Here is a 23,755-nt window from a genome sequence, read left to right on the forward strand (position 1 = left end):
ACTAGAGGGGATGCCATTTTAGATTTGGTCTTGGTGAGTAATGAGGACCTCATAGAGGAAATGGTTGTTGGGGATAATCTTGGCTCAAGTGATCATGAGCTAATTCAGTTCAAACTGAATGGAAGGATTAACAAAAATAAATCTGCAACTAGGGTTTTTGATTTCAAAAGGGCTGACTTTCAAAAATTAAGGAAATTAGTTAGGGAAGTGGATTGGACTGAAGAATTTATGGGTTTAAAGGTAGAGGAGGCCTGGGATTATTTTAAATTAAAGCTGCAGAAGCTATCGGAAGCCTGCATCCCAAGAAAGGGGAAAAAATTCATAGGCAGGAGTTGTAGACCAAGCTGGATGAGCAAGCATCTTAGAGAGGTAATTAAGAAAAAGCAGAAAGCATATAGGGAGTGGAAGAAGGGAGGGATCAGTAAGGAAAGCTACCTTATTGAGGTCAGAATATGTAGGGATAAAGTGAGACAGGCTAAAAGTCAAGTAGAGTTGGACCTTGCAAAGGGAATTAAAACCAATAGTAAAAGGTTCTATAGTCATATAAATAGGAAGAAAACAAAGAAAGAAGAAGTGGGACCGCTAAAAACTGAGGATGGAGTGGAGGTCAAGGATAATCTAGGCATGGCCCAATATCTAAACAAATACTTTGCCTCAGTCTTTAATAAGACTAAAGAGGATCTTAGGGATAATGGTAGCATGATAAATGGGAATGAGGATATGGAGGTAGACATCACCATATCTGAGGTAGAAGCGAAACTCAAACAGCTTAATGGGACTAAATCGGGGGGCCCAGATAATCTTCATCCAAGAATATTAAAAGAATTGGCACAAGAAATTGCAAGCCCATTAGCAAGAATTTTTAATGAATTTGTAAACTCAGGGGTTGTACCGTATGATTGGAGAATTGCTAACATAGTTCCTATTTTTAAGAAAGGGAAAAAAAGTGATCCAAGTAATTATAGGCCTGTTAGTTTGACATCTGTAGTATGCAAGGTCTTGGAAAAAATTTTGAAGGAGAAGGTAGTTAAGGACATTGAAGTCAATGGTAAATGGGACAAAATACAACATGGTTTTACAAAAGGTAGATCGTGCCAAACCAACCTGATCTCCTTCTTTGAGAGAGTAACAGATTTTTTAGATAAAGGAAACGCAGTGGATCTAATTTACTTAGATTTTAGTAAGGCGTTTGATACTGTGCCACATGGGGAATTATTAGTTAAATTGGATAAGATGGGCATCAATAGGAAAATTGAAAGGTGGATAGGGAATTGGTTAAAGGGGAGACTACAACGGGTCCTACTGAAAGGTGAACTGTCAAGTTGGAGGGAGGTTACCAGTGGAGTTCCTCAAGGATCAGTTTTGGGACCAATCTTATTTAATCTTTTTATTACTGACCTGGGCACAAAAAGTGGGAGTGTGCTAATAAAGTTTGCAGATGATACAAAGCTGGGAGGTATTGCTAATTTAGAGAAGGACAGGGATACCCTACAGGAGGATCTGGATGACCTTGTAAACTGGAGTAATAGGAATAGGATGAAATTTAATAGTGAGAAGTGTAAGGTCATGCATTTAGGGATTAATAACAAGAATTTTAGTTATAAGCTAGGGACGCATCAACTAGAAGTAACGGAGGAGGAAAAGGACCTTGGAGTATTGGTTGATCATAGGATGACTATGAGCTGCCAATGTGATATGGCTGTGAAAAAAGCTAATGTCATCTTGGGATGCATCAGGAGAGGTATTTCCAGTAGGGATAAGGAGGTTTTAGTACCGTTATATAAGGCACTGGTGAGACCTCACCTGGAATACTGTGTGCAGTTCTGGTCTCCCATGTTTAAGAAGGATGAATTCAAACTGGAACAGGTACAGAGAAGGGCTACTGGGATGATCCGAGGAATGGAAAACTTGTCTTATGAAAGGAGACTCAGGGAGCTTGGCTTGTTTAGCCTAACTAAAAGAAGGTTGAGGGGAGATATGATTGCTCTCTATAAATATATCAGAGGGATAAATACCAGAGAGGGAGAGGAATTATTTAAACTCAGTACCAATGTGGACACAAGAACAAATGGATATAAACTGGCCACTAGGAAATTTAGATTAGAAATTAGACGAAGGTTTCTAACCATCAGAGGAGTGAAGTTTTGGAATAGCCTTCCGAGGGAAGTAGTGGGGGCAAAAGATCTATCTTGCTTTAAGATTAAACTCGATAAGTTTATGGAGGAGATGGTATGATGGGATAACATGGTTTTGGTAATTAAATATTCATGGTAAATAGGCCCAATGGCCTGTGATGGGTTTTTAGATGGGGTAAGATCCAAGTTACCGGGGAAAGAATTTTCTGTAGTATCTGGCTGATGAATCTTGCCCATATGCTCAGGGTTTAGCTGATCGCCATATTTGGGGTCGGGAAGGAATTTTCCTCCAGGGCAGATTGGAAGGCCCTGGAGGTTTTTCGCCTTCCTCTGTAGCATGGGGCACGGGTCACTTGCTGGAGGATTCTCTGCTCCTTGAGGTCTTCAAACTACAATTTGAGGACTTCAATAGCACAGATATAGGTGTGAGGTCTTTTTTAGGAGTGGTGGGTGAAATTCTGTGGCCTGCATTGTGCAGGAGGTCAGACTAGATGATCATAATGGTCCCTTCTGGCCTAAATATCTATGAATCTATCAAGGCCCACTTGGCTGCTATCTAGGCCTTCCATCCGCCGCTTGAGGGTAGGTCGGTTTTTGCTCAGGATATGACTGCTAGGTTCCTTAAGGGCCTCGAGCACCTCTCCCCACATGTCAGGGACCCCGTTCCTCCACTGGACCTGAATCTCATGCTGTCATGGCTCATGGGATCCCCATTCGAGCCTCTGGCTTCCTGCTCTCTCCTTCTCCTGTCCTGAAAGGTTGGATTCCTGGTTGCAGTAACATCTGCCCGCCAGGTCTCTGAGATTAGGGCACTCACCTTGGAACCGACCTATACGGTCTTTTCCAAAGATAAGGTCCAGCTGCGGCCACATCTGGCATTCCTGCCCAAGGTGGCTCACAGTTTCATACGGGCCAGGCCATTTACTTATCTGTCTTTTTTCCAAAGTCACATAAGTTGGAGGACGAGCATCGGCTGCATACCCTAGATGTCAGGAAGGCGTTAGCCTTCTACATTGAAAGAACAAAGCCATTCTGCAAGTTGATGCAATTGTTCGTCACGGTGGTCAACAGGATAAAAGGTCTTCCAGTGTCCACTCAAAGAATTTCTTCTTGTATTACTGCCTATATTCGCTGCTGCAATGATCAGGCAAAGGTGCCACCTCAGGCAATTGTAACCTCCCATTTGACCAGGACCCAGGTCTCTTCATCAGCTTTCCTGGCCCAAGTGCCTATTCGGGACATCTGTAGGGCAACCACCTGGTCGTCCATCCACACTTTCAAGTCCCATTATTCTCTTACCCCGCAGGCCCGGGATGATGCTGGCTTCAGTAGAGCAGTACTGCAAGCCATTAGACTTTGAACTCCAAGCCCACCTCAGAGGATACTCGTTGTGAGTCACCTAGAATAGAATCGATATGAGCAAGAACTCAAAGAAGAAATGGTTACCTGCCTTTTGTAACTGTTGTTCTTCGAGATTTGTTGCTCATGTCCATTCCATTACCCACCTTCCTACTTCTCTGTCAGAGTTGCTGGCAAGAAGGAACTGAGAGGTCGGTGGCACCTAATATACCAACACATGAGTGTGGCACTCAAAGGAGCGCCACAGCCAACCCTACGGATACCACAAAGGTAAAAGTCTCTGACAACTGTGCACGAGGGCATGCACACATCTAGAATGGAATCGATATGATCAACACACATCTCGAAAAACAACAGTTACAAAAGGCAGGTAACCAGTATTTATTTTTTTTATTTGGAAACACACAGGGCAAAATTTCGGCAGCTGTATTCACATGGGCATGTAATAGAAAACTTCTCTGCAGAGGGGACTCATGAGCCAGAGTTTCTAATACATTACCTGGCACCAGAAAAACCAGCAGACATGTCATTCTGTGTGCGCTCCTAGGGTGGCGACATCTCTGTGTGTGTGGTCTATACATTGGTGTGGCAATGGCAATTATGCATCTTATCCTGTATATGTGATTTATGTTCCTAGTCGGAATATATTCAAAAGATTTTTAGTTACAAATGCCAATGTCATTATCTGCCACATAATAGGAATCCAATTCTAGCTCATTTTGGTGCATATTAACTCAGCAAAATCACAATTATTGTGTGCCCAGCCATAGACTCTTCCCAAGGCGCAGTGCTCAAATATGCGAGGAGCAGTCTATGTATGAGCACGCACTAATTCTGATTTTGCTGTGCTAACACCTGCACCACAATGGGCTAGAATTTGGTTTCTACTGTGTGGTAGATACTGACATTTACGTTTGTGGTTAAAACCTTTTCAATATATTCCCTAATTTTATTTAAAAAACAAACAAAAAAAAACCCCCCTAAATACTTAATTCAGGAAATGCTAGAAGAACACATTCACCTCAATACTCAAATGCAACTCTCAGTAAGGGCAATCTCCATAATAAATTTCCACTTTCTATCCCTATCCATTTCCACACTAGAACAGTTTAAAAAAAAAAGAAAACTCTTTCAACTTCTGTTTTAATGGGTAATGTCTATTTTATTAGCTCTCTTCATACTCCAGGACAATAGAATAAAGTTTAGCATCTTTTCCAGACCAAGGCTCTGCCCAAAGTGTGGAAATTTAAGAATGATTTAAAAATTGGGCTTATATTGGCAATGCATAGGCAATCTTAACTACAGCTGTGACTCGTGCTCCAGCTTTAATAATGAGTACTTCTGAGAGTACTAAGTCTGTGCATAGCAGTGCACCTAGACCCTGCAAAGTCTTGTCCTGTGACATCACAACATTTTTCTAGTATTGGGCCCATGTAGTATTTTAAAAAAAAAAATGCTATCACCATCAGTAGGTTAATACTAATTATACTGTATGTGCTTGGCATCAACTGGAGAACAGGCAGGTTAATGTATAATTAAACAGGCACTTAACTGAAAATTGTATTTTTAACATCGTTGTCCTAATTATACTTGGAATTATCTTATTTACTGAAATAAACTTATATTTCATGAAAATAGGATGGAATGTGTAATGACTTTGATTTTCCATTTACATGACAATGGATACAAAGGGCTTATGTTGAAATGCTGCATACAGTTTTGAAAAAAACAAACAACCAAGGGAGTATGATGATATTTTAAATATTATTTGTGTTAATGATGAATTCTGAAGCAGTAGATTGTACCTAATCCCCTTTACTTGGACAGTGAGTTGGTGAAGAGTGAGGGAACTTATTGTCCAGCCCTTTCTGCAGCCCACCCACAATAGTAGCTTTTGTGCTTAGGTGAGCAAAAGACAACTGACAAGATTCTCCTCTGCCCTTTCCCTTGCAGGGTATGTTTGGTGAGGGCAATGTTTCTAAGCATAAGTAAGGGATCCTCAAGCTGCTTAGCTTGGGTTAGTCCTAAAGGACATATAGAGCTTGTGCTTTACAACAACTTTTATTACTTTTTGGAACCCAAAACTGCAATTCATTTGTTTGTGTGTATACTTACCCTCTTTAACCTTGTAAATAACTCTCATTTCTTTTTCCCAGTTAATAAACCTTTAGTTACTTTAATATAGGATTGGCTACAAGTGTAGCCTTTGGTGAGAGATTTAGGGTGAACTTGGGCTAAGTGACTGGTCCTTTAGGAATGGGAGTAATCTGAATATTGTTGTGATTTTTGGTATAAGGGATCATTTATCACAAAGGTAGGCTTGTCTGGGTAGCAAGAGCCCATATGACTCCATGTTAAGGCTGTTGTGATGGCTGAGGAGTTCGCACCTGGTACTTGGTTGGTGAAATCTAAGTATAGAACTCACAGCCACTTTGGGATTAGTGCCCTGGTTTGTAAGTCTGCCCTGAGGTTAGTGCTCACGGTCATCAGCCATTCCAGACAACTTGACAAAGAACACACCTTTTTCTTTCAGTGTAGGCATGCCATTACATGTCCCTACACCAAATGCTACAACAAGCAAACGGGAGAACTCCGGGAGTTATTTTACCTCCCTCTGGGGCAGTTTGGATCCAGTGCAAGTCCATTTAGCCCCAATAAAATTACCTATTGTGTACAAATATGTAACTGTCAGATATTAAATGTTCTATGCCATGATGAAAAACTCTTATTATTTGTCATTAAAGAAAAAAATTCCACAGGGGAGCAAAATTTGTCTAATGGCCATATCGTGTTTTGAAAGTAGAAATTCCATTTAAGTCAGCAGGAGTTATGTATGCTTAATATCCGGATATAGCTAAAGCTGTATGAATATGAGAGCCTTGTGGCATCTGTTCAGTGCAGGAGTCTCTGTCAGGCTAAGTCTTGTTAATATTAGTTGGAGTCACTTACATAAATCCTCATATAATGGAACAATAAATGTCTCTGAGCTCTACACTTCCGTGTGCTGTGAGACATGGAGAGGAGCAAAAGTAAAATGGAACAGACAAGCTACAAAACAGCGAGAGAAGTGGTAGAGGTAAAGCATCATGTTTCCTCCTTCCGATGAGCCTGTGGTAGTGCCCCTATTATCAGTTCTGCTCTATGGGGGATAGATGCAGGGAAGGGACAAGGGCTCAGCCACTATATGTTGTGTGCTGCACTTTAGGGCTTGTCTACACCGGCACTTTACAGTGCTGCAACTTTCTCGCTCAGGGGTGTAGGAAAAAACACCCCCCTGAGTGCTGCAAGTTTCAGCGCTGTAAAGCACCAGTGTAGACAGTGCCCCAGCGCTGGGAGCTACTCCCCTCGTGGGGGTGGTTTTTTTTAGAGCGCTGGGAGAGCTCTTTCCCAGCTCTATGCTGCGACTACACAAGCCACGTTAAATCGCTGCTTCAGCAGCGCTTTAACATTGCCAGTGAAGACGTGCCCTCAGAGACCCACATGTATTCAGGCAGGTACCAATGATGAAGTTAATGGGCAAAGATGTGTTAATTTCTGTGTCTTCACTATCAGAGAAGGATATGCTACAGAGATGTAGAATAAGGAGCCAATGACTGTATGGTTCTGAAAGGAGCTGCTCCTTATAAACTTGTGGTTATTAAGAAGGTTGTTTTTCTTGAACTGTAATTTTTATAATGAGGAAGCATCCTATTATTTTATATAACCATGCTACCTCTCCACATTTATTCACATAACCTCCTTTGTTATGAAAGCACTAAAATAAAGTAAAAATAAAATGATGCATCAGATTTTAAAAAAGAGGGAGGGAAAGTCAGATTTTATCAGTCATATATATACTTTTCAGAGAGAACTGAAAAATGGAATTGTTTACCACATCAGTAACTTGAGAATATGATTGAAAGTGGCTAGGGATTTTTAATACCTATGAAATCTAACATCCCTTTTAATTTTACAGCTCTGTTGTACAGAAAGTTGGCTTTCTTAACAAATATAGATTCAAAATGAGCAAGCAATTCAGAACACATGGTTACAACCACCAGAGGCCTGTCCAGCTTCAAGCAAGTTGGTAAGGATGAGAACACAACTTTTCTCATGGGTAGCCTTTTCTGCACATATTAGGCTTTCTGTCAGGATCCCTGTAGAGAGACTTCCTTCAAGGTCTTATCTCAGCCTTCATAGTGAACTCAGGCTAGCCCTTATGTAGTTCCCAAAAAACTTGTCATTTGTACCACAGTCTATTTCCACTTAAAAGAAATATCTGACAGCTGTAATAGTTGCACTGATAGCTCCTGCTTGGCCCTTTCACATGGCTAGACAGCTTCATAGGGAATTTGGAGCCACAGTACCTAATACAGATTCTGGTGCTCTTCTGGTGTGTGGAACCAGAATACATTTAACCATGGACACTTCCATTCCTGCATATTTGTATATAATGTTGTGTGCGCATGCATGTGTGTGACAACATGGTGCTTTGTTCAATTTTCAATTCCCTGTCATCTCTTCACAAGCCAAAATCTTCAAAGATGTCTGCACCATCACTTCTCTGTGATTTTTTTGAAAGTGTAAAATGGTGAAACCATGAAATTATAGCTCACTTCATCGGATGCTGTAGCTCACGAAAGCTTATGCTCAAATAAATTGGTTAGTCTCTAAGGTGCCAAAAGTACTCCTTTTCTTTTTGCAAATACAGACTAACACGGCTGCTACTCTGAAACATGAAATTATGAGCTTGAGGTGGGTATGAGTAGCCAGTGTCTGAACAATGAATTGAGTCCTTGGAATGTTCAGTACTTTAAATCACAGGAAAGGAAATGATGGAAATGTTAGTGCAAAGATTTGTGGAAAATCTTCCACTAGTGTTTCACAGACCTATCAGATACTAAGTTGTCTGCAAATATTAGTTTTGTAAGCACAGCAGCTGCATGCTGACTTTTGGGTGCACTGTTTCCTTTTCCGTATGAAAATGTTCTCCCATAATATTTCAGTACGGAATATTTTTTATTGGTTTTTTTTTTACATACCAGTAGGTCACTTGATGAGCTAGAAGAAAAGAGATAGGAGTAACATTAGAGAAAAAGAATAAATTGAAAATTGTGCCAATGTATGTCCGACACTCCTACTTTATCAATTCACTAGTCTGTTAGGTGGCACAGTGGAAGGAGGATCCCTAGAGTGCAGGTGAAATTTGTCAGCCCACGAGTCCTCAAATAAAAATAGTCTTTGCAGAAAATAGCATCTGACATCTTATGAACAGATCTCTCAATTGACCGTAGGAATGTACGAGATTGCAAGACAAGCACAGATCTGTATTTAAAGTTTGCATGCTCATCTTAAATCACCTGTAGTAATGATAAATGTCTTTGGAAGATGTTGGTATGAAGACGTGTAAAGCTTATATGTTTGCATTGAGGATAAATTGGCTTACAACTGCATATGTCTTACAGTATCTGAGAAATTAGCTTAAATGTGGGCACTATATAATCTAGTTTTTAATTTATTTTCATATTATGTGGCATGGATCAAGGCGGAGCTTTGTATGTTTATTGCCCAGTGTAATTTAGTTTTCTGGTAATGGTTTTCTTACTGCCTTATTGTAAGGCAACTGTAAATAATATGGGCCAGATTCTTGGCCTCATTAAATCTGATTTACACTGCTTCCATGCATAAATGCCTACCTGAGGATTCCTCTAGCATACGGTTGTCCTTCAGTGCTGTAGAACTGGCATAGCTGTCCCTACACTATTCCTCTTTTTGCACTTGATGCACTGGAAGCTCCTGTGACAAGTTGAGCTCTGGAACTGAGGCGCTAGCCTAATGTATGTGTACTTATTTATTGTATCTTTTATCTTGCACTATTTTCATGTTACCTGGAAATAGTTTTGACCTGGCATTGGCCACTGTCAGAAGACAGGATACTGGACTAGATGGACCATTAGTTTGACCCAGTATGGCTGTCAAGGTTCCTCCCCCACTCTGAACTCTAGGGTACAGATGTGGGGACCTGCATGAAAAAACCCCCTAAGCTTATCTTTACCAGCTTAGGTCAAAACTTCCCCAAGGTACAAAATATTACACCCGTTATCCTTGGAATGGCCGCTACCACCACCAAACTAATACTGGTTACTGGGGAAGAGCTGTTTGGACGCGTCTTTCCCCCCAAAATACTTCCCAAAACCTTGCACCCCACTTCCTGGACAAGGTTTGGTAAAAAGCCTCACCAATTTGCATAGGTGACCACAGACCCAAACCCTTGGATCTGAGAACAATGAAAAAGCATTCAGTTTTTACCAGAAGACTTTTAATAAAAAATAGAAGTAAATAGAAATAAAGAAATCCCCCCTGTAAAATCAGGATGGTAGATATCTTACAGGGTAATTAGATTCAAAAACATAGAGAACCCCTCTAGGCAAAACCTTAAGTTACAAAAAAGATGCACAGACAGAAATAGTTATTCTATTCAGCACAATGCTTTTCTCAGCCATTTAAAGGAATCATAATCTAACACATACCTAGCTAGATTACTTACTAAAAGTTCTAAGACTCCATTCCTGTTCTGTCTCTGGCAAGAGCAGCATACAGACAGACCCAGACCCTTTGTTCCTCTCCCTCCTCCCAGCTTTTGAAAGTATCTTGTCTCCTCATTGGTCATTTTGGTCAGGTGCCAGTGAGGTTACCTTTAGCTTCTTAACCCTTTACAGGTGAGAGGAGCTTTCCCTTGGCCAGGAGGGATTTCAAAGGGGTTTACCCTTCCCTTTATATTTATGACAATGGCCATTCTCATGTTCTAGGGCTTTGTGGTTTTGGACATGTGCCAATAACATCATGCATCCAGAATGATGATGTTATAGTGCCGAGGGGCCCTGGTCATGGGCCCCATTGTGCTGGGCATTTGAGGAAGGATTTCAAGGAGAATGGTGAGGTTGCTTTGTCAATATTTACAGGAAACGCCTCTGTCACATTCCGGAGCAGAGTCCAGGTCAGTGAGGGGTTGCGGCACTGCCTGCCCCACAACTCTGGGTGCCTAGCAATGCTTTACTGTTGTAGCTCCCAACCTGGGCCACACACAAACAGCCTACCCAACATGCAGGTCTCACCCTGAATGTCTGTGTATAGTTGCAGACCTGGTACAGCAGCTCTGGCTCCAGCAGCCAGCCAGCAACACACCAGTCACATGCTGGCTTGCACAAGGCTTGGTTACTATTTGCAGGATGACCCCAACACTCTCCAAATCCTGAATTTTCCCAAAATTGTGTGTTCTTCACTGTTCATCCCTCTTCTGGACAGTTCAGATATTAAAGGTTTCTTGCTCCTTTAAAGAGTTAATATTCAACAGTTCGCTACTTTAAGTGGAGTTACCAAACAGTTTAGTTTAAACACAGCACTGGATTGCCTTAGATTAAAAAAAAGACAGTTTATTAACACAAGAAGATAGGATTTTAAGTGAATTCAAGTATGAGATAAAGTTAGAAGTGGTTACCAGCAAATAAAAGTGAAAACACACATCTAAAAGTCTAAAATTTAATCTAGCAAGTTTTGGTTCAGGGCTTTAAGATGACCTTTCTCACCCCCAGTCTTCTAGCAAGTTGGTGACTGACCCTTTCCTTGATCAGGATCTCTTCCAGAAGCCCAAAGGTGCTGGTGCATTTGTCTTCTTAGAAATAGAGAGCGATATCTCTGGGTTCTCTGCCCCTTTCACTTATCATCCAGTCAAACTTTGAAGTATATTCTTCTGAAGCAAAAGTCAAGTGGTAAAGGAGGTGTCATGTTCTTTCTTCCCATCTGTGTTTGGTGAGATGCAGATTTTGGCTTTTCTCCTGCTATTTCCTCTCCCTACTGTCTCATGGACTCTGTTTACTACTCATATGTAAAGTGGGATAAACACACATTTCTTTGTTTAGGATAGACCTGTTTAACAATTTCTGCGTGGGCAAAAGTGTCCCTATCATCTGTTTTGCCAGAAGCTGGGACTGGGTGACAGGGGAAGATCATTCACTTGATGATTTACTGTTCTGTTCATTCCCTCTGAAGCACCTGGTATTGGCCACAACTGGAAGACAGGATACTGGGCTAGATGGACCATTGGTCTGACCCAGTATGGCCGTTTTTATGTTCTAGGGCTTTGTGGTTTTGGACATGTGCTCATAACATCATATAGGGGGATTTCATAACTTTACATATAATGTTGCTACATACATTTCACCATGGTATTATTGACCAGCAAATTATTAGTTTTCAAATGATACCTCACAAGGCATATTTTGTACAAAGATTATTACAACAGTGTACAGGGTGTGAATACAGGTGTGCTTGTGATCACAGCCTCCCAAGCATGAGGGGCAACATGGGAAAAAGCACAAGGTGCTTATATGACAATTTAATTTTGGCAATGGAGGCTGGTATCTTGGGCCAGTTGGAGGTGGTAGTTGACATCTCAACAATGAATGACCCTTAATATCCACATCTCAGCAGTGCATTTTAGTCCTTAGGCTCACCATAATTTATTCATAGTAAATCTAGAACCTTGCTGCTTAAAATATTTATACAGACTGGTTTATTTTAAACAACAGTGTCTGCTTATCTTTATTATTTCAGAAAGAGGCAGGATGTCTTACTGGCAGACGTATAGCAATATAGTATGTGATGAAGGGACTTTCTTGGGGGCTAGTAGATTTGCCAACCACAGGTGCTACATTAGTTACATATGACTTCTGCAGCACCAAAGTATCATTATATAACATTATAGCTTGATTTTTCAGTACTTTTTTCAGTGAAAAATCTCTAGGTTATTTGTCCTGTTGACTTCAGCCATATTAGAGGTATGAATAAGTTGTTTGCAGTGTTAGTGTAGCTGTGTTGTTCCCAGGTTATGCGAGATACAATGTGGATATATAATAATATATTATTATTATACAATGTGGGTGAGCTAATAATTTTTATTGGACCAACTTCTGTTGAAGAAGGCAAGATTTCAAGCTACATAGATCTCTTCAGCTCTGGAAAAGGCAATCAGAGTTGAAAAATGTGCACAACAAAAACTTACTGAAGAGGACAAAAGTTGGTGTTGGTGCTGGGGGAGTGGGTGGGAGCGTGCGGCCTAGGACCCCTGCTGCTGCTGCTGGGGAGTGTTGGCGGGGCTGGTAGGCTCCCTACCCAGCTCCGCGTGGCTCTCCGGAAGTGGCGACATGTCCCTTCCTCAGCTCCTAGGCAGAGGTGTGACAAGGGGACTCTGCGCGCTGCTCCTGCCCCAAGCCCTGGCTGTGCAGCTCCCATTGGCCAGGAATCATGGACAATGGGAGCTGCAGGGGTGGCGCCTATGGGCAGAGGCAGTACGCAGAGCTGCCTGGCTGCAACTCTGCCTAGGAGCTGAGGGAGGGTCATGTCGCTGCTTTCGGGGAGCCCCCCAAGATAAGTGCTGCCCAGAGCCCTCACCCTCTCTGCCCCAGCCCTGAGCCCCCTCCCGCACCCAAATTTCTCCTGCTGCTGGTGGAGGGGGGAGAGCGTGGTGGCCCAAGAATGCCCCTGCAGCAGTCAATGTGGCTGGTCCAGGGGCTGCCCTAACTCCTAAGTCGGTCCCTGGATCAGCCACACCGGCTGCTGCAGAAGTCTTGGAGGTCCCGGAAAGTCATGGAATCCGTGATGTCTGTGACAGACTTGCAGCCTTATTTATGATATAGAAACAAAGGCAGGCAACATAATCTATCCTTTATATTAATTTAAAAAAAATGATAAGCTGCTTTTTTTATATTATCACTGACATAATAATGTAACTCCAGTGATAAGTATGCAATTATGACACAGTAATTGTAATATCTCAAAATCTTTTGATCTGTTCCATGCCATCTTTTATCTCAGAGTCACTCTATATTGCTTAATAGGATAAAATGTAATTGTGAGCTTTTACTGTTCATTTAATAACTGATATTACTGTATCACCAAAATGAAAGCAGCAATATAGGCTGATTAATCTCTCCATTTTACTTTGCTGTAGAATACAAGAACAAATTAAATTAAATGGCAAAAAACACAAGGAAACTTTTGTTTATATAATGCTGTATAGTCAACTTGAACAATTTTGCTGTCGGAAGTCCTCAAGACAAATGGATTGGTTCTCACTTACACTGAGGTCCCTTTACAGCATTCTGGTAGTGTAGTGGAGCCATAGAGTGAATGTAATTTACCAGATTTGTATAAATGAGCCTTAGAGTAAATAAGAATCAAGGCCAAATACTGTAGGTGGAGTTTTGAAGGCTGTGAATTTTTGAAACATTAATAAAAAATGGTAGGTATGTGAGTTAAAACAGTGTGATGGCCATATTTTATAAATGTATATTATTGAAGTTTTTCTACTGTTTCAACTAATAACCAACATTTATTGAATATTAGACTTATCCTGAAATGCCAGAAGTTAAAGGTGTTTTATTTTTATTTTTTTTTAAACTTTAGACAATTGATTTAGAAGGTTTCAGGCTGTTCATGAAGACCTTTCTGGAAGCTGAGCTGCCCGACGATTTCAGTGAACATCTCTTTACATCATTCAGCAACAAAATCTCCCATTGTAGTCCCTTAGTAAAAAACAAGCCCCAACTCCTATCAGGAGGTAAGTAATCAAAATAATACTGGTGTAATGAAGACTGATCTATTTCAAAGAAAAATATCTACATGAGAAATTGAAAGTATAGCAGTAACATTTGTTTCTAAGAGCCATACAAGTATAGAGTTCTAGGCAGTGTATTGAACTTATGCTTTTATCCAGGACTCATGTAGTAATCAGGTGTTTGCAGAACTGGGGGGGAAGTATTCCATTAAAACCTGTTTTTCAAGGCTGTGCTGTGTTGTGAAGAGAGAATGAAATTAAGTATTTGCACTTTATTAATCCACAGTCACCATCCAGCTGAGGCACCAAGTGGACTAACTTTGCCAAATTAAAACCTATTCAATTTCCAATCTTACATGGCACTGCTGACTATTTTCCTTGTTACTTACACACCATTTAGGAAACCACTGTTCCTGTAGCAGGTTCCCACAACTCCTGCTTGATGCTTTGAAGCTTCCTTGCCCAATTACTTCCTCCCCTGTAATTGACTGGTTGTGCTGCTGCTCCTACCCATCCTTTGCATTGGCTATTTAAGATAGTTGTAGTTACTATTGATCTGCCATATTTCCTCAAGCAACATAAGGCCCTTGTACTCATTGAGTAGTTTGAAGTTTTTCTGCCAGTTTGCAGATTTTTATTAAATATGATTGAGTTCTCAGAGAGGATAGAGCATCTCAAAAATATATAAAAACAGAAAAGTGTAATAAATAAAACAAAACAGCAAACATCCACTCCCCACCCCCAATAAAAACAGATAGACTTTTACTAAACTTGGCAAGAAAAATTAGGTTTAGTGTAAAAATAAGCTTGAGATGTTTCAGTGCACACAGTAATTATTTTGAGAACTTATAACTGCCTGGAGAAACGAAATAAGTTCCCCAATCCTGAAACTACTTATTCACATGCTTATTGAAATCAATAGGATTGCTCATGGTAGTAAAGTTACATGTGTGTCAGAGTATGCAAGATTGGGGACTGTTTAATATAATTTTAACCGTTAGCGTAATGCTATATTAAGTGCCTTTTACTCTCATCATTGATACTTATCAGAATGCTTGTGTTGTTATACCAATAAAATAAAAACCAGCAGGATCTTCTTACAGGGGATAAGACAAAATGTCACATTTATTGTGAATACAAAAAGAATCATAGTAGGCAGTCAGTTATAGCTATAACATTTAATTCAGTTTCACATTCATTCACACGTTCATTCATACACACACACACAGAGGTTCTGCAAATTTGTTATAGTTACCAGCCTAGAGGTTGCTCATGCCAAGTTACTGGTCAGGTAACTTGGGCATGAGGGTGGAGCCGAGACTTTGCCAGATGTGCATCCGATGCTCCTGGAGGGTGGTAGCAGAACCAGACTCAAAGTTCTCAGTTTCTAGAGTCCATTTTTATAGGAATTTATTCCTATGCCAGTCTATGGGAATTGATTCCTCATGCTGTTGCTGAATCAATCAGCAGATGGCGCATTCCTGACGGCTCCGTGCTGCCAGATGTTATCTGTTCTTCGGTTCTCCCATCTTTGAGGCTGTTGGGTGGATTCCAGTCTGCCCTCCGGGGGTCCTCTGGTTGTCTCCACTCTGTGCATTCTTCAGCCGATGGACACTGAAATCCTAGGCTGGCACCTCCCTGATCATTCATTTATTATCCTACACCAAGCATCCATCCACATACATCCTCTATCTCTATTTTAATCACAATTGTTAGCAAAGCAAGATAAATATAACAAAAGGGTGGGGAGTCTCTGTGTGCTGTTTCTGTTGTTACAAAGAACTGCTTTGAGTCTCTCTCTGTCTTAGGATGTACTAACACAATTAGCAGCTTGCAAGTTTCACACAGAGAGGGAGAGAAACAGTAACAAAAAAAAAAGAAAAAAAAAAAACCCAAGAGATCTCTTAATTAGCAATGCCCTGGAATTTAAACTATGGGGAATCAAACTTACTTGTGATTTTAATACAGAACTTCTTTAATATGATCCCACAGTGTAAGCAGTTTTCTACTGTGTAATTAGCCTTTTGCTCCTGCCTGATTTTTACAGTGGCGTTATAATCCAAGGTTTCTAATGTCGCAAATTCCCCAGTGTGGAAGCAATTGAGATTCATTGGCTGGAAGGAGTATATGGCATTAGTGAGAGCATTACTGGAATACTGTTTCCAGTTCCTGGGTCCATATTTTAAAGTGGATGATGGCAAATTGGAAAAGGTTCAGGAAGGAGCTACAAGAATGATATGAGGACTTTACAATCTGCCTTACAGAGATTAAAGTAGTTCAAGCTGTTTTATTTATCCAATGGAAGATAAAGACGTGATTTGATCATGGTCTATAAATATCTCTAGAGGAAAAGACTTTTTGATTGAGGGCTTTGTAATCTCGCAGACAAAGACATCATAAATCCAATGATTGGAAGCTGAAGCTAGATAAAATTAGACTAGAAATAATGTGGGGGTAATTAACCATTGGAACTGCTTACCTAGGGATGTGGTGGAGTCTTCATCACTTTGGAGTCTTTAGTTTGGGATTGCATGTTTTTATAAAGGATACTCTCTAGCTCATCCAGAAGTTATGGACTTGATGCATGAGCCAATTGGTGAAATTTTAGATGTGGATGCTATGAAGAAGATCAGTCTAGATGATCATAATGGTCCCTTCTGGCATTGAAATCTATAAAATGTGGTGATTCTTTGGGTGTCAGGAATAGAGGACAGGACACCTTTAAGGCTTCCTACTGCTGTTGGATTACAAGGGAGTGGGAAAGGGAGATAGACTTACCTGATGGAGCCAAGGGGGAAACAGGAAGTAGCTGGACTACGGAGGGGCACTGACCCACCCCCACATTGGGAAAGGGGACGGTATTTATACCCCTGCATTCTGGAACTCTCTCAATCACTGACCAGAATCACCCTTTTCCCTACCCAGGGGATCAGGGTAGAACCAGATTTTATGATCTTCCCTGTGCTTGCACTAGTTGCCTTTTTGGGGAGGACTGAGAAGAATTTTTTATGTGATCACCAGATTGACTGAGGCAGAGTGGGTTTTTTTTTTTTGTCTTCCCCACAATAGGTTGGTGACATCAAGATGTTGCAACTTAGTAGGTAACAGGTGTGGCAGGTGTCCAGTGCAGATAGTCATTACGGAGGGGATACAGTTCCCTGATAAACAGGAGTTGGAAGTGGATTTTGTGGGAGGCGCCCCCTAAGAAAGCCTAAAAAAGGTGGGTTGGGATTCCTAATCCCTCATACTAGGGCAGAGTGGTAGGGGTCCCAGGAACAGGCTGACTGGGTCCAGGTTGGGAAGCAGGAGGGCTGACAGCAACCTCCCAAATAGATAGAAACAATTAAGGAAATGATGACCTGAATTGTACAATTTATTGCCACCTATTCCCAAATATGTTAAATGAATACAGTTGCAACCTAATTAGACCATATCCATTGCCTCTGGTCTGTCTTCCTGTGTGGTTGGGACAATGCTGGTTTCTAGCATCAGGCAATGAATCAGACAACAAACATGCTGATTGCCAAGGAAACAGCTTCTGCTTACCCACATGTGTCTTGGCCAGCAGAAATTGACTTGTTTTTTGTTAAATTTACCTATTTGGTAGTTCCTATAGTGGGTAATATATTTTGTTCACTACTGTACATGCACTGAATAAAATATCTTTCACCTTTTTTTTAATCTCCAGTGGTTGTTTTTGCCTCTTTGCTTTATGATCTCTGGCTATAAAGATATCATTGCTTAGTTAATAGCCATTCATGTCTATTACTCTACATACATGTTACTATTCTGTTGTCCTAGGTTGTACAGAATATTTTTATACTATCATCACCTGCTCATTTTAAACACAATATTTTATACACATACTTTCATAGACATTGAATACACTGAGAGACCTTCCCAATAGCAATAAAGGAAGCTGTCTTTTTATAAATCTCCACCAGTAGCAGCACTAGTGTAGACAAGTAGCTGAAAGCACTTGGTATTTTAATCACCTTGTCAGCTAGACCTGCTCAACATGCCAAGCAATAGGGAGGAACAGTATGTGTGTGCGTGCGTGGGGGAAATAAACATGGGGAAATAGTTTAACTTTGTGTAATGATCCATCCACTCCCAGTCTTTATTCAAGCCTAAGTTAATTGTATCCAGTTTGCAAATTAATTGCAATTCAGCAGTCTCTCGTTGGAGTCTGTTTTGGAAGTTTTTTTGTTGAAGAATTGCCCCTTTTAGGTCTGTAATCAAGTGACCAAAGAGATTGAAGTGTTCTCCAACTGGTTTTTGAATGTTATAATTCTTGACGTCTGATTTGTGTCCATTTATTCTTTTATGTAGAGACAGCAGGACAGTGGGGTGGGAGGAGGTATTGTTTCATATTCTCTGTATGTATATAAAGTCTGCTGCAGTTTCCACGGTATGCATCCGATGAAGTGAGCTGTAGCTCACGAAAGCTCATGCTCAAATAAATTGGTTAGTCTCTAAGGTGCCACAAGTACTCCTTTTCTTTTTGCGAATACAGACTAACACGGCTGTTACTCTGAAACCTGTGTAGAGACTGTCCAGTTTGACCAATGTACGTGGCAGAGGGGCATTGCTGGCACATGATGGCATCTATCACATTGGTAGATGTGCAGGTGAATGAGCCTCTGATAGTGTGGCTGATGTGATTAGGCCCTATGATGGTGTTGCAAGGATAGGGTAACAGAACCACTAACACAGGAACCTATCCTTGCAAGGAAGCCCATTGCCAACTGTGTCCACATATCTATTCAGGGGACACCATCACAGGGCCTAATCACATCAGCCACGCTATCAGAGGCTCGTTCACCTGCACATCTACCAACGTGATATATGCTATCATGTGCCAGCAATGCCCCTCTGCCATGTACATTGGCCAACTGCCCACCACCCCCACCGTTAAAACACACAGCCTCTTTTAAAACAATGTTATCTGATATAAGCAGAAATGAATTTCAGTATTATTTCTGCCAGTGTATCCTTAGCTTGTTTTTATCGTATGTGTGTGGTTTTTATTGTAACAGTACTATATAAAATATTTTCCCCTTCACTCTACCGTTCAGGTCTTTAGCATCATGAGACTATTTTCTCTCAATAAAATCCTTATGATCCACTCATTATGAGACAATTTCATTCTCACTCTATTCAGTTAAGTCATTTGGATTCAATATGATGCCAAGGGAACTGTTATAATACTGTTCAAACTCACAGTGAAGTCAATGGTATTATGCCTAATACAAATGCTGTGGTGAAAAAACATTCAGTTAGATAATTCCATTGACCTCATAATAGATTTATGGGTAATTTGGGACTGCAATTAAACTATACAATCTCTGACTGATGTATATGATTTTACATAGCAACAGCACTTATAATAGGTAATATGCAACGTGAAATAACTTTATGGTTGTAAATTTTAATGTAAAAAGGTGCAAAAGGCCACACGAAGGTCTTGAATAATTTTATGTTATGCTATATAACTAGTATATTTTGTAACTAGTATAGGACAGACATTTGCAAAAGTAGAGAAAATATTTCAAATGCATTTGAAACTCTTCTGGAAGCTGGGCAGACATGTAGGAGCTAGAGGGGAGCTCATAAAAGGATAATGGACAAATGTTGCCAGAGACAGCTGTGTGATGAGCCCATTTGGTGGTGGTAGTTGCTCTCTGCAAGCGCCCCCATCACATCTGTTTATAAATTCTATTCTCCCTTAGCGGCCTGAAGAGAAACTGGCCACTCTGTCAGGCAAGCTGCTGCTCTGAAAATGAGCATTGGCTTTTCTCAACTTCCTGAGAAATGCCTTTGCTTTCTTACACCTTTGACTTGACAATGGGCCAAATTCTACTTTGCAATACAGATGCCATGTTCCCTCTGATTTCAGTGGGTGTGAGGGATATATGTATGAGTGCAGAATAGGATCCAGTATTTTAGTTCCTTTTATTTCTCTGGATAGAATACAAGGCCATATTTTACCTTTTAAGCTTCAAAATTCATCCCCATGTAACACATGATAGTATTAAATAGCTGTTTGCACAAAATATTAGGGTTTTTTGCCATGTTATTTAGGTAGTTTCTTTTAAATATAACTAAGTAAACTTTTGCATTAGTTCTCCACGGAATGGCAGAGTACTTTCAACCAAGAAAAGAGTGGACTTCACTTGCTGAAAAATATATAAAATATAAAATACTGTTTTATGGCAATTTAATTTTATAGGCATTTATTAGCACTTAAGCCTTGTGATCTTATCAGTTTAGGTCCTAGACCTGCATGGGAGAAACACGTGCATCTCTGCATGGCCCAGACTCACTTCAGTCTCAAGTGCAGATTCAATTGCAAGAACAAGGCCATAATTACCATGTATATATATTATAGTTTTCTGATCTTTGCCCTTTGGTTTCTTTTGTACTTGGCCATCTGCTATGTGAAATTACTTTATTGTTCATTAAATGACAACATTTTCAGGTGTTGGTCTAAAACGCAACTAGCAAGACTTTCGTTGCCCCATAGATGTTACATTTTAGATGATGTTTTTCATTCTAGAAGACAGATACCGAGACTAGAGGAAGGATTCAGAGTAGCAGCTGTGTTAGTCTGTACCCTATGCATCCGATGAACTGAGCTGTAGCTCACGAAAGCTTATGCTCAAATAAATTTGTGAGCCTCTAAGGTGCCACAAGTCCTCCTGTTCTTTTTTCAGAGGAAGGAGTTACTTTAGAGTTAATTTTAAAGCATTTTTTTTAGTCTAATGATTTCCATTTGTTATATTTGCAGATTTCTCATAGGAAAGACCCTTGCACTATTGGGAAGTACTGGTTTTCCCATGTAGAATAACTTAAAGTAATTCAGAGGTAAATTCATATTTAGCGCTGAGGAGCTCCTGGTATTTATATTTGGGTGCACATTGCCTTCTAAACACCCTTTTATTTATTTTAGTTTTCTTAATCTTTCTTACTATCTGCCTAAAAAATATGCTGGATGTAAACTTGATTTAAATTAATTGCTTCTGCATGCCCAAATTCTGTTTGCTGAAAGGCAAATCCTTCTCACCTTACTCACTCCAGTAATCCCATTGAAATAAGCATGGAATACAATTTGTGAGATGAATGTAGAAGATAGCGGGATTCTGTTTCCATTGGCTACAGCAAATATTTTAGCCAAGGAAAAATATGTGAGAGAGAGAGAAATTATGTAGGCAGCTTATCAGTGAAGAACCTGTTCTGAATGAATTACACAAAGTGTTTAAGAACAGTTAATCCTTTTGTTAAGATTCTCTTTTAACATTGCTAAGGTCAGTGAGAGACATAATAAACCTCCTTAATCAGAAACTTTTATGATTCCTCTCTGGGTTGTCATGTCCTCCTGTTGTTCACATCTTAACTTGGGGCTTGATCCTGCAAGTACTCACACATCTTTGGGAACAGTCCAACTAACTTCCGAATTGAAGCATGAGGATTGGCGGTGCTGAAATTTGTATTTTACAAATGTATTCGCATTAGTTTGACTCAATAATAATTGAAATATTTATATTAAAATTGGGATATTTATTTTCATAATATCTAGTGGCAGGGATTTTGACAGTTTAATTGTTTTGACAGTAATTAATTATTACGTGTATGACTCTGCTACTGGCTAGGGTACAAATTTAGGTGGCATGAAAGAGCATTATGTGGCAACAAGCATCTTTGAATAGGGAGCAGCATGTGAAGCTACATAATTTAGGAGGCCCATGGAGCTTCTATAGGGCCGCTGGAATGGAGGCAAATTTGGGCTGGATTGTGACAGCACAGTGGGGAAAAAACGAATAACATATCCACTAAGTGAAATAGTGGTTTTGATTCTCTATTTATGTTGTTGATAAAGATAACAAACCATATGTATTTTTTCCAGGTTTGAGAATTAATAAAGGTACCACTACATCACGAACTGTTGTTCCTGCCAATTTACATGTACCAGATGTAATCCAGTTGAAAGACATTGTTTGCTATTTGTCTCTGCTTGAAAGAGGAAGACCTGAAGACAAACTAGAATGTATGTATATATTTTTTCGTATCTGAGGAAAAAGCTGCTAAATTAAAACAAAATAACAAAAGCCCCTAATAATTTGCTAATACATCCACCTGACTATAATGCTAGTAACAACAGACATTGCTTTATTTTCAGCTTTGCAAACCTGAGCTGTACGCAATCTTGAGGAAATTTTGAAATGGAAATTTCTGGCTCTAAATTTAAGACTTAATGAAGTATGTTTTTTTTCTTAAAAAGTGACACTATAAAAATGGCATAGCAGAGTTCTGCATTCTTGTGTTTAGCTGATTTCCTTATCAAGTTTGCTCAGTAAGTTACAAGACATATTTTTTCAGTTTCCAGCCTCAGTAATTGACCCTGGACTCTGACAAACTGGGTTCTTTCCATCTTGCACATCATCACTAGTAGTATAGGCTCTGCAGTCCAAATTATCCCCTCAGATACACTTGCACGACCACATTATCTCCATCAGTCATACCTTTGAAAATCCACGTAAGGCTAACGAGGATGCCTAGGGATGCTTAAGTGTGAGTGTGGACCATAGGACTTACAGATGTAGTTGAGATGTTAATATGGCCTGTATATCCTATGTTGCTAGTGGTTATCAGCAAGATGGAAAGAACCCAGTTGTGTGTCCAGGTGAGTCTGTAGGGCTAGCAGTTAGAAAATATGTCTTTACTTACAAACAAAGGCCTCAGTTCAGAAAAGCTATTAAATACGTGCTTTAAGTTAAGCATGTGCCTAAGCACTTTTCCTGAACAGAAATGCTTTCCTCCATCAGGACCTGAAAACCTTGATATGGAAATCAATGAAACACAAAGAATATAGAACCCCACAGTGTCATTCTTACAGTCAGTTCTTGGGTTAGACTAACACATAGGCTACATCTACACTTGGAGCTGAGGGTGTGATTTCCAGCTTGAATAGACATACTCGTATTAGCTCTCATTGAGTTAGTGCTCTAAAATAGTAAGGTATCTGGGGTAGCCTGGGCATTGTCTAGCTGCCCTGAATATGTACCTGTGGGGTTCAGGCAGGTTTTTGCTTGTGGCTAGTCCATGCCACATCGCTCCTCACTGCCCATGCTACCATGGCTATGCTACTAATTTTAGTGTGTTACCTGAATGAGAGCTAGTTCAAGTATATCTGCTCAAGCTGGGAATCACACCCCCAGCTCCAAGTGTAGACTAAGGTCCTTGCTGTCCTTACTGAGGCACAAGTTGTATTGATTTTGATGGGAGGTTTGTCTCTGTAAGAAATGCAGGCCCAGGCCCTGATAGTGTACCAGAGGTAAATATTCAGTATCACTGCTGTAAAAATACAGGCACTAGACTCTATCTGCTGGAAATTTATATTCATTGCAAGTTTAATGACCATGTCTTTTATAAGCCTCCAAGTTTTCTAGACTATAGGTAGCTTATAACTACAGCATGCAAGGTCCTAGTCCTGATAACATAGGATTAGTGGGAGTTTTGCCTGAGTAGTGACTGCCCCAAATTTGCCAATATCATAGCACTGGTATCGTATAAGTGCTACAATATTCCAAGGTTAATGATGTATTGGATGCTTCTCTGCAACCCAAAACAAAATCTGTGGATTATGTGTTGATCCCATGAATAGGAA

At 40.2% G+C, this 23,755-nt stretch overlaps 1 protein-coding gene across 10 annotated transcripts in view; it reads left to right on the forward strand.

Moving 5' to 3' along the window:
• Window positions 1–23,755, forward strand: part of DGKB (diacylglycerol kinase beta) — a 521,988-nt gene that overhangs the window by 129,748 nt on the left and 368,485 nt on the right. For all 10 annotated transcript variants that reach the window (XM_048838274.2, XM_048838272.2, XM_075125825.1 and 7 more), the window contains 2 exons: window positions 13,938–14,091; window positions 21,995–22,135. In XM_048838274.2, the coding sequence (XP_048694231.2) occupies window positions 13,938–14,091; window positions 21,995–22,135 (295 nt within the window). The remainder of the gene's footprint in view (window positions 1–13,937; window positions 14,092–21,994; window positions 22,136–23,755) is intronic.

Source organism: Caretta caretta, chromosome 2 (assembly GCF_965140235.1).
Source record: "Caretta caretta isolate rCarCar2 chromosome 2, rCarCar1.hap1, whole genome shotgun sequence".
Lineage (NCBI taxonomy): Eukaryota > Metazoa > Chordata > Testudines > Cheloniidae > Caretta > Caretta caretta.